Source organism: Protobothrops mucrosquamatus, unplaced genomic scaffold, assembly GCF_001527695.2.
Source record: "Protobothrops mucrosquamatus isolate PMUCROS unplaced genomic scaffold, P.Mucros_1.0 scaffold3636, whole genome shotgun sequence".
Lineage (NCBI taxonomy): Eukaryota > Metazoa > Chordata > Lepidosauria > Squamata > Viperidae > Protobothrops > Protobothrops mucrosquamatus.
Window position 1 is genome coordinate 80,560 of NW_015389597.1, and position 17,411 is coordinate 97,970.

General features: G+C 35.4%; 1 protein-coding gene across 1 annotated transcript in view; it reads left to right on the forward strand.

Moving 5' to 3' along the window:
- Positions 1-8,598, forward strand: part of TUBGCP3 (tubulin gamma complex associated protein 3) — a 63,674-nt gene extending 55,076 nt beyond the window's left edge. The window contains exons 21-22 of the mRNA XM_015827349.1: positions 800-916; positions 7,495-8,598. Coding sequence (XP_015682835.1) covers positions 800-916; positions 7,495-7,653 — 276 coding nt within the window. The 3' untranslated portion in view covers positions 7,654-8,598. The remainder of the gene's footprint in view (positions 1-799; positions 917-7,494) is intronic.
- Positions 8,599-17,411: the final 8,813 nt, after the last annotated feature.

Genomic DNA, 17,411 nt, shown 5'->3' on the forward strand with positions numbered 1-17,411 from the left:
CCTTGAAACCTTAATGACTTGGAGAAGATCTGCAAAGAGAAGTGGGACAAAATCCCTCCTGAGAAGTGTGCAAACCTGGTGGCCAACTAACAAGAAACGTCTGACCTCTATGATTGCCAACAAGGGTTTTGTCACCGAGTACTAAGTCATGTTTTGCAAAGGGGTCAAATACTTATTTCACTCATTAAAATGCAAATCAATTTATAACTTTTTTGAAATGTGTTTTTCTAGATTTTGTTGTTGTTATTCTGTCTCTCACTGTTAAAATAAACCTACCATTAAAATTATAGACTGATCATTTCTTTGTCGGGACAAACATACAAAATCAGCAGGGGTTCAAACAATTTTTCCCTTACTGTATACAGTATATGTATGTATGCTACTCAGAAATAAATCCATTATATTCATTAGAATTTAGAAAAATATGCTATATACTGACCATCTTATATTCCTTTATAAATTAAATGCAAATTACTATACTGGAAATCCCAAGCAACATTGCACTAGAATTTTAATTCTTAATTTCCCACAATAACATTCATGTAGTTTTATCAGTCCTTTGACAAGAAATATGTACAGTATCTGGTGTTTTTAGTTCATGATTGTTAAACTTTCCAGGGAATTTCTACTGATTTTATGTCCTCCAGGATTCAGAAACCATCAACCAAATTTATGATTTTGTTCCATAGTAATTAATCTAAAAAAAATCAGTGTATTCCTTTGTGTAACAAAGGACACAAATGAATAAATGTGCACCTATTGATTTACCACCCCATTTTTAAAAAATTGCATTCTTAAGGGTGAATGGGGAGTAACAGCTTCACAACAAGAAGAAGAGATGAAAAGAATGAAAGAATTTGAAGATTCAATACCGAAAATGTGCTCACAGCTGCGACTACTTACTCATTTCTATCAGGTATTTTTGTTTAAATTAAAAACATTTATATGAATGGATTAGTACTAAGTATCTTTGTCTAAAATAAATAATCTTTTAATGCAGCATTATTCAGACCATTTTATGACTTGTAATTGGGTGGAAATAGTAAAACTGTTCATGCTATATGATTCCATTATGATTGCTAAAATTGGTAAACAGGATGTATTTTTAGAAGAGTAAGCAAAGACATCACAAACATTGTCAATATATATATATGACTGCTTACATAACTCATTATATTATGGATTTACATCAGATCATTCCTGCTATAGATAGATAATACTATACCATCACAGAAGTGTTTTCCTGCATTAGATGTCACAACCACCATGGCACTAATTTCATTGAGTTAACTGCTATTTCTTTAATTGCTTGTCTACATTAAAAACTATACAACTATTCCAGTTGTAATTGATAGACATTAAATGTTTACCTGTGCCTTAAGGATTATCAGTTTCCAGTTAATGCTTAAGAGAGGAATTTTCAAAGATTGCTATAGAATAGGAATAAGCTGCATCAGAAGAATCCTTAGCTGCTTCTGCCGCCATGTCCAATTGCCCAGAGAAAACAGTTTCTCAGCTTTCTGGCATCTAATGATAGTGAGAAACCACAGTCTGCTCCTTTTGGTTAGATCAGATATGTCAAACCCGCGACATCACGTGATGTCACGTGATGTATCGGAACTTTTTCCCCATTGCCAGCAACGGGGTGGGCGTGGTTTCCTCGTGATGTGTCTGGCCTGCGGGCCGGCAGTTTGAGACCCCTGGATTAGATGGTCAATCAACTAGTACAAAAATATCGTTTCCATGTTTGAGTTAGTTGAATAGCTGATTTCCACTGCTATCATAATAGAAAATGAGGAATCTCCATGAAGCTGCTAGAAAAATGAAGAAACCTTCACAGGACTGTGTGTCACTCACTGAGAACTTTGAATGAGACCTCCAGAGCTTTACCACATGTTGGTACAAAAATATAATTTTTAATATGATAGAAGGGAAAATTTCAGTATTTAGGTATTTAATATACACATTATTCTCTCTTTTATGGAAGTCCTTGTTTTTCTTTCTTTAAAATTAAATCACAGTTTAATTTAATTTAAATCACAATTTTGAGAGTTGCATGTAATAATAATAATAATAATGATGATGATAAAGTTGGAAGGGATCTTAGAGGTCATCTAGTCCAACCCCCTGCTCAGGCAGGAAACCCTATACCATTTTGGACAAATGGCTGTCCAGTTTCGTCTTAAAAACTTCCAGTGTTGGTGCATTCACCGCTTCTGGAGGCAGGTTGTTCCACTGGTTAATTGTTCTAACTGTCAGGAAGTTTCTCCTTAGTTCTAGGTTGCTTCTCTCATTGGTTAGCTTCCACCCGTTGCTCCTTGTCCTGCTTTCAGGCGCTTTGGAAAATAGCTTGACTCCCTCTTCTTTGTGGCAGCCCCTGAGATATTGGAACACTGCTATCATGTCCCCCCTCGTCCTTCTCTTTGTTAAACTAGACATACCCAATTCCAGCAACCGTTCCTTATATGTTTTAACCTCCAGTCCCCTAATCATCTTTGTTGCTCTTCTCTGTACTCTTTCTAGAGTCTCAACATCTTGAGATGTGGAAGAATTTCAAAATCAGTAAACAATAAACCAATAGATGCTTTAGAGATAATCCCTGGATTGATTAATATATTTATGTTCATGTGTGCATGCATACACGCACAGATGCTACATATACAACATATATACCCACATTCATATAATATGAATAGAGATGAATGAATGAGAAACATGACAGGATGAATAACAGCACTGTTCTCAATATCCAAAGAAGGAACTGAATCGACTTTTATTAAATAAGTTAAAATGGCTTAAAACAGATTTCCTTAATTTCACCATGTACCTTCTGTCAATCCTTACTTTACTAAACTACTCTGTTTATTATTTCAGCTACATTTCAGGATTCTAAATAGCTACCAATATTGATACAGAAGATTAGGGGGAAAAATCAATTAATATAAATATAACCAAACAGTCTGATTCACACACCCCTTTCAGAGCAGCATGGTTTTGTCTCCAAACACCTTTTTGAAGAGCCATACTTTTACAGCTCTTTGAAACTGTGGGAAGGAAAGATGGCTTAGGTATCTGTTGTTGTTGTTCCAAAGGATTTAGGACATCACAACATTAAGAAGGCTAGAATTCCTGAAGATAGCATTCCATCCAGGCAGGTAGTCATCTAGATATCTAGGCCCTGAGCCCTGTAAGGCTTAAAATGACAACCAGCATCTTCAACTGCACTTGAAAGCTAACTGGAAGCTAGCACAGCTCCTGCAATAGTGATTTAGTGTGGTCAAATCTCAGTAGATCAGTAATGACCCAAATTGCTGTTCTTCCAATATCTCTTCCATGTAAGGGGCTTCCATGCAATCTTCATTTTGTTGACTTTGAGGGAAACCAGTAAAATCACTTCATCTTCTGTCTGCAATTCCCTAAGACTGAACCTTTGATCAGGTGATGTATTTTCCCGCCAAACTCATCATAGCCACGATTTTTAAAATATCCTAGATTATATCTGCTTTTGGCTTTTTGAATCAATCTTGCCGACTATTTCTTAGCTCACCACTTTCCTTCCAAACATCAGATCAAAAAGTGAAATACACGTGGATTCCTGGGGTGCTTCATAGTTGGTAAACCATTGTAAATTGTCATGCCAGTCATTTGAGCTTTGTGCCAGATAAATCTTTATCACAGTTTTTAAAATTCCATTGAATCTCTCAGAGATTCAGTTGGCTTGTTTCAGTTTGTAATTCATGTTTAAAATCCTCTGACAACTTGCAAAACTGCACTGGTTGTCATGGTGAATTTTTCAATATAAAGGGAGAGATTTCTGACCTTTTATATATACAGTACAGTGGATATAAAAGTCCACACATCTGTTAAAGTGCCAGGTTTTGAGATGTAAAAAACTCAGACTAAGATAAATCATTTCAGAATTTTTTCCACCTTTAATATAACCTATAAGCCATACAATTCAATTGAAAAACAAACTGAAATCTTTTAGGGAAGGAAAATAAAAATAAAAAACGTACAATAAAATGTTGCATAAGTGTACATATCTTCTTATAACTAGAGATGTGGCTAGAGATGTTCAGAATTAACCAATCACACTCAAACTGATGTCAGATAATAGTCAATACACACCTGCCATCAATCAAAGTGACTCTGATCAAGCCCATATAAAATTCAACTGTTCAAGTAAAGTTTTTCTGACATTTACTCAGTTGCCTCTCACAGCAAAAGGCCTAGTCTGCAAAGAGCTTACAATGCGTCAAAGGTATATCATTGCTGGAGCGCTTTTTCAAGGAAGAGTGGGCAAAGATTTCCAAGGCAAAATGTGCCGTGCAGATAGGTTCCTACCCCAAAAGATTGAATGCTGTCATAAAATCAAAAGTTGCTTCAACAGAGTATTATGCAACCATTTCATTGTAAGTTTTTTATTTTTATTTTTTCCTCCTAAAAGTTTTCAGTTTGCTTTTCAGTTGAATTGCAAAGCTTATAGGCTATATTAAAGGTGAAAAAAATCTGAACTGATTTATCTTGATTTTTTTACATCTCAAAATCCTGGCATTTTAATGGGTGTGTAGATTTTTTTATATCCACTGCATTAGGTATTTGTTTTTCATCTGCACATAGTATACCAATGATAATGAAAATGATCTGCAAGCTCTAGAAAGGAACACAGTGAAAAAAATGAAACTAAAATTAAATATAGAGAAAACTAATGACAACAGGTACAGCAACCAATCTTAAGGTTGGCAGTGAAGGTGTGCATAGTTTCTGCCTTTTAGGATCAGCCATCAATAATAAAGGAACACGAAATCAAGAACCATGCCACAGAGTAACACTAACACATTCTAAGGCTTGAAGGCCTTAGAAATGATATTCAGATGCTCTGATGTGTCTATGATTGTAAAGATCAAAATTATAGGCAATGGTATTATTCTCTGTAATACTTCATGGAAAGAAAGTTGGACTTTGATGAAACAGGATAACAAGAGTATTGATACTTTTGAACTTTGGTGTTGGAGAAGACTCCTGAGAGTGGCCAAGAAAATGAACAAATGGATCATCTACCAAATCAACCCAGAGTTCTGACTCAAAGTGCACATATGACCAGACTCAGATTATTTCACACATTATGTGAAGACTCAGCTCTCTGGAGAAGGCTGTATTGGTGAGAAAATTAGAAGAAAAGGGGAGTAGATGATCAGCAGCAAGGTGGATAGATTTGATTATAGCAGCAGTGGTACAATGTTTGAAGGTCTAAAGGGCCAGATTGGAAAGATCATCCTGGAGAAGAGTTATGGATGTAGTTGCTGAATTAAAACAGACTTGATGGCACATAGCAGTTAATCATGATGTGCTAAATTAATTTCAGAACCAGTCTTAAATGCTTATATTCCTGCCCTTTATGTTTCTTTATTCTTTATTCTTTTTATTTTGAGTCCTGGTTGAAACACAGATTCCATTATATCTCTCACCATAATGAAGGGTATAAAGAAACCTTCCATAGCTTTCACTTGTGCAGTTCTCTCATATTTTTCCATGTGGCCAAATAATCAAACAATGGGATTATTTTTAATCAACGAAAACCACCTTTATCAAAAAGATAGCACAGCAGTATCTACTATAACCAGTCAATGGCTTCTGACCAACTTTCATTGCTTCTTTCAAGGAACCACTTATTCTTTAACATTAGTAATATGAATCATATACTTTTGAAATTACTCTCATTTTCAATTTAGAATTTATTTCTTTTTCATTTCTGATGTGTTTTCATTGTAGCTTTTCTTAACTGACAGTAAGCTTTGACATGGCTTTTTCTTTCTTCACTAAAGAAACTGGTTACATTACCTTCCTTTTACTTTAGCCACTGTTTTGGCCCTTTTCTCTATCCAAAAAGGTTATATGTTTTCTTAAGGCTTATTTATTTATTTGAGATACACTCATAAATCAACCTTTCTTTCACCTCCTATTAATTTAATAAGAGGATTATTATTTAAAACAAATTATTCCGCTATCTTGACCCCATTTAAAATAGTTTTTAGAACAAGGTCTCCTGAGGCATTTATGAACAGACCTAATCTAAGCCCACATTTCATCATTTTCTAAAAGAAATTCTTCTTAGCCCTTTCTGTTCATTTTTTCAACAGTTGATTAGTTTTCTAACCTTAGATTATATGTAAGATGTTAATGTTTCCTCTAAAGCAGTGCCTCCCAAACTTTTTCTTTCATTACCCAAAACTGCTTATGAGAAAATCCTTTTCACCCAATATAGGTAAAACACTTAAGTCAATTTAAATGTGTCTGTTGTGATTGGGTAATGGGTTCATGTATTGTTACCTCAAAAAAAAAACCACCCTAATATGCAATTTACCTAAGTTTGGGAAGCATTGCTCAAAAAAACACACATTTTAAATGGCTTATAAAATAATCATTTGAATATTGAAGAGTCAACTTGTTCCTTTCAAATATCTTTTTGCTAACTTCTCATGGAATCAATTTCATAAATTCCTCTTTTTGAACTTTCTCTTAGCTCTTTCAATACTGTTCAAGAAAGTATGAGGTAAAGTCTTTAGGAGTGATTTTAATAGGATGTTCTGCTTCTAATTGAAACACTTCCCTTTCTTCCTCTGGCTCATTCAGCTTTTCTATTTTTGTTGAAGTAATCTGACTGGCTGTAGCTATGCTGGTTCTCCTTTGGATATTCTAAATATTTCCCTCTCTCAGTTCTCCACCCCACTTTCAGTACACTTTCCAGCAGTGTTGCTTGTTTGGTGAAAAGCCTCATCACTTTTGCCCTCACTGTGAGAAAGGAAGCCTCTCTCTTCACTTTCCAGCTGCCTTGGTCATTCTCCAAGGTATGACTTCCGTAACTGTTAGGTCTTATGTCACGGATCTGTTTTCTGTCCCTGTCCTTTCCAATTATAGCCTCTCCCAACAAGTTTTCTCTTACAAATTGTTCAATTATTCTGTTTTCCACTGAGCTCTTCTTTTGGGTTGGTAACATCTAGTGTAACAGCTCAAAATCTCCCTGTGGTTGTCACCACATGTTGCATGGCCTCTTCACCGATTTTCCTTTTCTTATTTTTCTTCCTCACTTCAAAAATTAAAGCCGAATCCCCTTAGCCGGGGATTTGTCTAAAGGAGCTATTGGTTTTACAGCTATCACCAATTCCTTTAACTTAGAAACAGTTTTGTTTTTCTTATTTCTTTAGATGGATCTGTGGTAACATGATTGGGTGGAGGAGAGAACAGTATAGTTGGTTTTTCATGAGTAAAGAAAGGAATTGGATGAGCTTTTATTAAATAATTTAAAATGAACTTGTTTTTTTATGATTTTTGTAATGAGCTTAAATACTTTGAAATGTGACTATTAACCTGGCACTCAGTGTGAGGCTTGTTATTTGAAAAGTTATACATAACCTGCTTTAGGGTAGTATTTACTACTACTGTTGCATTAAAATTATCAATTTCTTCTGATTTTTTTTTTCCTTTTCCTTTCAGGGCATTGTACAGCAGTTCCTGGTGCTCCTGACCACCAGTTCTGACGAAAGCCTCCGATTTCTTAGCTTTAGACTGGATTTCAATGAACATTATAAAGCCAGAGAACCGAGGCTTCGGGTGTCTTTGGGCACTAGAGGGCGGCGTAATTCACACATATGATTTTTTTTTTCTGCAGCAAACATAACCAGGATCACTCACCTGGATCACTCAAAGTGTAACTGTTGTTGGATGTGGCAGTGATGGTTGACAGTATGAAACCAAATGGCATGCAGTAGTGTTTGTCATTCTTGCAAACAACCTGTTTTCAGTCATGTGGTTGTGCAACACCAGTAGAGAAAGCAAAAGTTTCCTTTCTGTATTTAATAAGTGATACAACTAAGTGGATTTAAATTGTTTCAGTTTTGTTAAGCTATTGAAAAATCAGTATATTTTGTTTGGACCTTCTGAGGAATTATCCAATGTAATTTTATATTTGTCTTTAGGATATCATTTCCACTTATAGTAAGCACTGTTCCCAGGTTTCCATTTGAACTTGGAAACCAGTTTTGTGAAAATTTGCTGCTGGTCAAAAATATGTATCCAAGGTGTTTTTTTGTTTGTTTGGAGGTTTTTTTTTAGTATTGTGGGGAAAATATATCACATAAATTACTTACATTAATATTTTCAGCGTTTTCAAAGCAATGATTTATTTTTCCAGAAAATTTTTAACAGCTTATACAGAAACATATTAGAAACTTAACATGCAGAAATATTCTAAAGAATTCAGTGCTCTCAAGTAATTAAACTTGTAAATATGAAATAGATGTGAATGAAGTATTTTGTGTTCAAATTGGATGTATTCAAAATTAATTTGGATATTGAAGATTACTTATTTCTCTTCCTTGCCTATTTTTTCATTGTAAATATTTATATATTGCTGTCCAAATATTACAGGGAAACACTTTTGTAAAGAAGCCACTATATATCAAGTCATTCAATTATCCATTTGTTATATGCACAGGTAAAATCTTAGAAAATAAACACAATTATCTTTCAAACACTTTATTTGTTTCTTCTAACTGGAAAAGTGCCTGTTTTTTAAAAAAATAATTATATAATAAAAATAGTTTTGAATGTATAGGCCCTCCTTTTCTTTACCTTGCCTAATAGCTTTTCAGAATACATAATATGTCTCAAAAATGGGAATGCCTGACTCCAGTTCATATTGAGGTCTCCATATAGGTTTCCTAGCTGAGCCAAGTTCAGTATCACAGGCTACAGAGCCAAGGATATCTCTTTATTATTTTTGATTTTCTGAAAAAAAATATTTTTTCTGAATTTGTTTTATTCATTGTGTGGGTATTTTTAAATAGAAAAAAATCAAAAAACCAAATCTTTGTATTCTTCCCTATATTTCCAGTTCTTTTCCAGTTCACATGTATCAGATGTGTCAATATCCATCTTTCATTTCAACAGTGTTTCAATTTGCCCAAAACATTCAATATATGTGCAGTTTTGCTTTGGCTTACATATTGCCAAAAGGTATTTGTCATTGCAGAGTGCATTATACTAGTTTGGCCCACTTTTTCAAATTAGGAATTTGAAAAGTGCCAGATAAAGAATTTGAGCAAATATTATAATTAAATTAACTTGTGCTTTAATTGGGCAAATCCAAGAAGCTGGATTAGCAACTCCTACAACTCAAAAGTGTCAAATCTAATTGTATTATTCCTAAGCATGATTTCAGTATGATTGATCAGCATACTATAGGGTTTCATCATGATTACTGTTGGTAAAAACATTTGGACTAAATGCTTCTGGACATTGGTTAAATAGAATAACTCCTTGCTATTCACTTGTTTTTCTAGTCAGAGTACGAATCTGTACCAGAACCATATTTGTGATGCTGAAAACATGTACACTCTGTGCCATCAAACTGGAACATTTTTGATTCATTAAAATTTTTGTTTGTATTTAGAGCAATGAAATTATTTGATGAAGGATCATAAACCCAATTTAAACTATCGTAATATTGATGCATAGATAAGTGAGCGGTGTGTGCTCTTTTGGGTCGTGTGGATTTTGGACTACTGGAGGATACATGATGGTCTGTTTTTTTTCTGTGAGAAGTACTATCTTTCTTTTGATATGTTTCATAGTCCTGATTCCTGGGTGTATTATATTGTTCTAGACTATTATAGGAAGTGCTATTCAATTTGAAAGGTTTAGATTGTAGTTTGAAATTCTTATGTGTACTATAATTAGGTGATTCCTCTAATGATTCAACAAAGGGAATTAATTCTGTTTGTTTTGCTGGGCAGCTAGGGGAAGAAACAGACTGAATCTCTAAAGGCTTTGTAACATCCTCACCATGTGTTGAAAGAAAAATTGCTGGTGGTGAACAGTTATTGTTGTTGTGATTTTCTATGTCAATAGCATTGTAGACTGGTGTTTTTGGTTCCAGTGGTATCATATCATTTGTTTCTGATTCCTCAGTTTTTTCCCATTCTTCATGTTTGTTTGATTCCTTATTTTGGACAAATTCATTCTTCTTGTCAGATTCTTCCTTCTTGTCAGTGTTAGCATTTGCTATAATTGGTTTCCTAAAATGATAAAGGAATAATTTTAAACAAAACTTATTTATAAACAATTCTTAATGTCAAATAATAACTTGGGGACAATCTCAGCTAAAAGACCAATGTTGAATAGATTACAAATGATGAAACATTATTTTTCATTCCTTTTCCAAGAAAGGGAGGAAAGCTTTAATCAAGCTGCCATTTTTCTTACTGATAATTTCATTATCAGCCATAAGGGAGAGGGGATTGTTGCATCTGAAGGATTCCTAGCCGACAGAATGGTATTTTGAAGACTGCATTTGACATGCAAGAATTATATTGTGGATGGATAAACATTCAATAAGCCCATACAAAATACATATTTCTACTTCCCACTTCTCACAAGATTAAAACAGGTTTTTAAACATCATAAAGTTTAGGCCAAGAGACAAGGCTCAAGGTCCTAGAAGGGAGCATCATGACTGAACTGGGATGTCTTCCTTCTACAGGATATTCAACCTCAACATCTGATTCTTAGATGGCTGAGTTGCATTTGATCGGCAATCTCTACTACTGTATCAGTTTGACCCAACATGTTATATCTATGTTAAATTATATAAATGGTAAGGATTAGGTTGGGAGTTGTTATGATATAGAATTACAGTGATAGGAGGGGAGAAGAGAATGAAACAATAACTTACTGCTTCTTCACAAACAATGAATTGTATATGTGCACAAGGACGATCACTGCTAAGATCAAACCAGAAACGGCTACACAGGCAATAATGATGTGCTTTAGTAGTTCTTTAAGATCTGCAGCCTTTGCTCTTTTTTTATCCTGAATACCTAAAGGGACATAATAGATGACACAGAATAGTAGATCATATTTTCCATAATGTAACAGTGACCCATCATAACTGCGCTGTAATTCATGAAACATTTTGGTAGAAAACTTGCTGATGCATTTAAGCATTTAAAGTCAGATCACTCATCTGATTCACTTCATGTAAAGCAGTGGTCCCCAAACCCTGGGCCATGGCCCAATATGGGCCAAGGCCTGTTCAGAACCGGGCTACGCAAGTGAGGGGAAGGCATGTGTGCGCAGCTCCACTTGCCTGAGTGGTAGGCACTCGAGTGTGTGAGGTACCATTTGTAAAAGGGTTGGGTGCTGACGCTCACACACAAAACTCCATTTGTGCAAATAGCAAATGCTGGCCCTTGTGCTGAAGCTCCATTTGCATGAGCGGTAGTTGCCCGGCGCTGGTGCACGAAGCTCCAGTTGTGTGAATGCCAGACACTGGTGCATGAAGCTCCATTTGCATGAGTGGCAGGCACTGGTTTGCGAAGTTCTATTTTTGTGAGCAGTGGGTGCTGGCGCACATGCTCACACGGAACCATCCCCTCTCCCCCTGCCAGTCCGCCAAGCTGGAAAGATTAGGGACCGCTGATGTAAAGCAATGTGCCACATGGTATCAGTTCTTTGCTTTGTTACTAAATACAGCTATGAAAAATAGTACAGGTCATCCTTGCTTACTGACTGCTCATTCAGCAACTGTTCAAAGATACAACAGTGCTGAAAAAGATTTACAATCAGTTCTTGAGTTTGCAGCTTTACATCTGTGATCTTTATATTTTGCCTTCCAACAAGCAAAGTCAAAGCAGAAGTTGGAAGTCATAAGACAAGTCATGCTCATGTGACATTGAGCTTAATAATTGTGGGCGATTTGCTTCATAACCGCAACTAGAAATGATGTCATAAGTTGGGTGCCTGGTTAAGTAGTGTTTCCCAGGTTGCTTAGTGAAGCTACCGGTCCCAATTGTAGTCAGTGATTGAGGAATGAAACTTATTTTAAGATTCCTCCCCCCCCCAAGCTGTTTCTCCTCCCGAAATCAGTCACTGCGGTATTCATTCAGATGTTTCTGCTTCCAAGAATATTTTAAAAGCTTGGATCCTGACTAGTAGCATTAAAGTAGCGTATAATTTAAAAGTAAACTTTACTAGTTATCTCTACAACAATAACAACTTCATTACTAAATTAAATCAATAGTTCCTCCAGCAAAACACCATAATTACTTCTGTAGCCTTACCTGAGAAATGCTGTAAAGACATGCTTCTTTTATAATCTGAGGCCAAAAAACATGTCATTTGGAAAGAATTAATGCTGCCTTCTATAGGACTGTTTTTACTGAATTTTTCTAAGATTTAATTCTTTAGCTGCAAAGTCTTTTATAATTTGAAAAGAGTAGGGGAAGGGAAGAGAATCAGAATTCTGATGCTCATTCAGTTGTTATGTGAGCATTAGGAAGCTCAGAAGCTTATTCCAAAGTTTGAGCCAAAGCTTAAGCCAGCATGCATAATGAATTGTAATGTAATCACTGCAGTGCCAATAAGGTTGAACAATTGTGGTATTCTGAGAAAGAGTTCAGAAGGGCCTCCTATAAAACAACTGTCCATTTTCCCATGTACAATTTATTATAATAAATTTATCATACACAATTTACCATTTAACATATTTACCATGCGCAATTTATTATAAGAAGTAACTCCTCTTTTACGTTTCATTTGACAGTACATCATTAAATATTTTGATATTAAAACAAATTGTATATAAACAAGGATCAAGAGATTATTGGATTTTGGATCCTTACAAATTCTACATTTTAAAACTGCCATTTATGCTTAAATTTACACGATTTCTATTGAAATGGAAAAATCTTTAAATATCTTCCAATGATTTTAGTTCTGCTTTTCTCATTTAATGTTGCAAGTATCTAAAAAAAATTAAATTTACTTCTCAGGATTGTATTACATCCTTCAATACAGTTAACAAATGGAGAAGGTTTGAGTTGAGAAGTTACACAGAATATAAACAGAGCTTGCATGATTATTGTATTCAGTTAATATAAAATATCAAATCTGTTGATTGGAAGCATGCAAGTAGCTAGCAGTGCTCATTTGTGAATCTAAATCTGTTGTCTTCAGCTTTCTAAAAATGAGTGAGAATAATAATATGGTATATGGCTGATGTTTCACTGGCATCTTACATTTGCATGCCTTAATTGCTTTTCACTATCCATCCAAGCAATATTTTTTTCTTCATAGTAAAAGTTTGCTCCAGCTCAAAATGGAGGGAAAAACATTTTAAATTTAAATTTAAAAAGTTTTTTGCAATTAATTTAGTGATTTTTACTTTAGCAATGCTACTGGGGGATGCAAAACTACTGGCTTATATGTGGTTTACAATATCTCATCTCTTTGCCCTTTCGTCAATATCTCTCCCCTTTATCCCCAAATAGATTTCCTCCCATTATTGATCTATATTCCCCTTCTTCCTCCTGAAATGAAGGTGCAGTCACTATGCAGAAAAAACTTTGCCTCTAACCCCCAAAATCCATTTTAGCTGTATTCATTTTTGTCCTCTGAATAGAGGTTAAAAGTGACAATTCTCCCCCAGAAATTAGCTATATTAGTATACGTATTTAGGAAAAGGTAGTTAGGAGATACCCTGCTATTCTAAAGCTGTGTGCTTGATTCCTCATATTCCAAACTTGGCGGCTGTAATGCCAAGGGATACAGGCTTCATTTAGAATTTGGATACAGTACTCCATGAGTACTTGGCTTCAGATCCAAGCAGCAGAAGCCCAGAGAAACCAGCACACACAAAAGCTGGGCATATATTCACTAAATCTGGCATGCAGGAGCAATGCCCCAAAGCTTGCCAGCCCTTAAGCCTTTGAATGGTACAGCCACATTGCTCTGACATCCAAAAACCAGCATTTACACTGGGGGTTGTAGCTTTTATCTCACGACAAAAAATACTAATGCTATTAAAAATCTGTTTTCACTAGAGTCTGATTATATAGATGAAATATTTCTGTTAGGACTAAGCTGTTTTTGCCATTTATTTTAAGCTTCACTGGGCTGTGAACAAAATTCCTGTTCTTACATTAGTGTCTGATAAAACAATTCATTGCTCTACCTATCTGGTGCTTTATTTATCACATCAAGTGCTGCTAATGGATAATGATCTGAAAAATAAAACTCTACTATTCAGTTATGAATCTTCATATAATATGTTTTGGTCTTATACAATGAATTTTGAAACGGCACCCCATCATGGGTTTATAAAGTTAAAAAGTAAAGAAAGTATCTTTATGTTGTTATCTGCACATTGTTATCAGGAGCTTTGCATGTCATGCTTTATTAGAGGTTTAAACTTTGGCTTAAGGAACCCAACAACAACAACGGCAACAAACCCTGCCTTGTTAATTTTGTAATTGAGGTCTAGACAAACAAATTGCCACAGCTATAGAAAAAATGTTTGTTCTTTTTCAGCTGAACACACACAAAATAGGTTTTAGCAGAACAAACCCAACAGAAAAGCATAAATCAAGTGTTTAAAAATAGAATGGAGATAGCTGCAGTTTGCTATGTCAATGAACACAGGACAACAGAGCTGAAATTATAGCCCTGATGTATTAGGTAATACTCTTTTTTTCCACCAAACAACAGAACACAGATGATGCACACGGAACATCATTCGTTTTAACTTGGTGTAAAAGCTTACCTAAAAGCTTATTTTATTTACCTTCATACTTCTCAAAAAATTCAAATCTTCTGGCATCCTTCACATCTTCATTTGTCACTTCAGTTCTTATAGCTAAAAACCAAAAGATAGACTGTAACAATATTTTGTGCTGTTGGTTTTTAGGTGACAAGGTAAAAACATTTTATTTCATTTCAAAGAGTCTTTTAAAGCAAATATGCTAATTTTGGATTTGTTGAGTGCTCTTTATTACATATGGTTTCTTAACAGCTATCATTTTACTTTTTAAAAAATTGTCATTTTCATGCTCTGAGTGGGCAAGGGGATTAAGAAAGGATAAAAATACGGTCAAAGAGATGGGATTCTTTTATCTTGGTAGTAAGCAATCTTTCCAATTCAGGGACTCATCAAGTTACTTGCATACTCATACAGTTCTGCCCATGAATATTCATTATACAGATAATCCTCGACTTATGACCACAATTGAGCTCAAACTTTTTGTTGCTAAATAAGACATTTGTTACCTGAGTTTTACCCAATTTTACAACCTTTCTTGTACTTATATCGTTAATTTTTCCTCCTTAAATGTAAGACTTTGCTTTTCTCTACATTAAAACTCATTTTGTTGGATAGGGCCCATTGATCCAGTTTGTCAAGATCTTTTTGGATCCTGAGTTTGTCTTCTGGGGTGTTGGCTATTCCTGGCAGATTAGTGTCATCTGCAAATTTGATGAATTTCCTTTCTACTCCCTCATCTAAGTCATTGATGAAGATATTGAAGAGTACTGGGCCTAAGACGGAGCCCTGCTTATTTCTCTCAATGTGGATGTAGTACCATTGAAGACTACTTGTTGAGTATGGTTTGTCAGCCAGCTACAAATCCATCTGGTGGTGATGTTGTCTATTCCACCTTTCTCTAGCTTACCAAACAGTAGATTGTGGTCTACTTTGTTGAATACCTTACTGAAATCTAAGTATACGATGTCCATAGCATTTCACTGATCTACTAATTTGGTCACTTTATCAAAGAATGAAATAAAATTGGTTTGGCATGATCTGTTTTTAACAAACCCATGCCGGCTACCAGTTATAACTTTGTTTGCTTCTAGTTGTTCGCAGATCTATTTTTTGATTATCTTTTCCAGGATCTTCCCAGGTATTGATGTTAGATTGATTGGTCTGTAGTTTCCTGGGTCTGTTTTTTTCCCTTTCTTGAAGATGGGAACCACATCAGCCCTTTTACAATCCTTGGGTACTTCCCCGGTGCTCCACGTTTTTTTGAAAGATATGGTGCAATGGTTCTGAGATAACATCTGCCAGCTCCTTTAGAACTCTGGGATGTAATCTGTCGGGTCCTGGTTATTTATATTTGTCAAGGTCAGATAGGTGTTCTCTTACCATTTTCTCGCTTATTTTAATTTTTGTTTCTAGTTTGTCTTTTGCAGTATTTTTTTGGTATGTTTGCTATAATTTCTTTTTGTGTGAAGACTGATGCAAAGAATGAGTTAAGCAGCTCTGCTTTCTTCCTGTTGCCTGTTACTTCCTTGCCATCTTCTCTCTTTAGTGGACCTACAGTTTCCTTGACTTTTTTCTTGTTATTAATATGTTGAAAAAAAACCTTTTTTTATTATCCTTGATTTCTGTTGCAAGTCTTTGTTAATTCTGAGCCTTTGCTTTCCTGACTTCGTCTTTGCATGTTCTGGCTGTCTGCTGATAATTGGCCTTAGTTATATGTCCCTCTTTCTATTTTTTGTAGTTGTCCTTTTTGTCTTTCAGTTTGTCTGACAGATCTTTGTGCAGCCATGCTGGTTTCTTCTTGACTTTCTTTTCTTTTTCAGTGATATTGTGTTGGACTGGGCTTTTATGATAGCATTTTTCAGAGTTTCCCATGCTTCTTGAGTTGTTTTCCCCTTTAGGATTTTTATCCATGGAATCTTTCCTAGGTTCTCTCTGAGTTTGTTAAAATCAGCTTTTTTGAAGTTTAAGACATTGGTTGAATTTTCTATTGCTTGTGTTTGCGTTACATTGAATTCCAGTATGATGTGATCACTTTCCCCGAAGGTTCCGGCAACTTCAACTCCCTCTATTACTTCTTCTCTATTAGTAAGAATTAGGTCCAGTATAGCTTTACCTCTACTTCCCTCCTCTACCTTTTGGATGACAAAGTTGTCGGCTAGGTTGGTTAGGAATCTGTTTGATCTCCCGCTTGCTGCAGAGTTTGTCTCCCAGTTGATATCTGGTTAGTTGAAGTCTCCCATTACTACTGTGGTATGCTTCCTACATACATTTGTTAACTGGTTGGCAAAAAGTCCATCTATTTCTTCTGATTGGTTGGGTGGCCTGTAGTATACCCCTATGGCAATGTCACCTTTTCCCCCTTTTATGTTGACCCATATAGCTGTTCACCAGTCCTGGGGAACTTTACCTATTAGAAGAGACTGGTTAAAAACAAATCAGTAAATGTTCCAGTGAGCACACGTTCAAGTTCCCTCAGGACTATGGATGAATGCCAACTGGACCCCTTGCTCTATTAAGCTTTAAGCGGGCAAGCTCACCTGCCACCTCTGCTTTTTAAAACCCTGGAAAAGAACTTATGCTGCTAGAACATATAGGAGCCTCCAACCTGTTTTTGTTGCTGGCATCTACTTCTGAGAAGACTGAGCAGAAGTATTTGTTTAGATGGCTTGCTATAGCCAGTCTTCTTAATATAAGAATTGTTTGCATTTTCTGATTTTGGTGATTGCAGTTTTTTCTTTTTCTATCACTAATTCAGGTAGTCTTTGACTTACAATCACAACTGAGCCCAAACTTTCTGTTGCTAAGTGAGACAGTT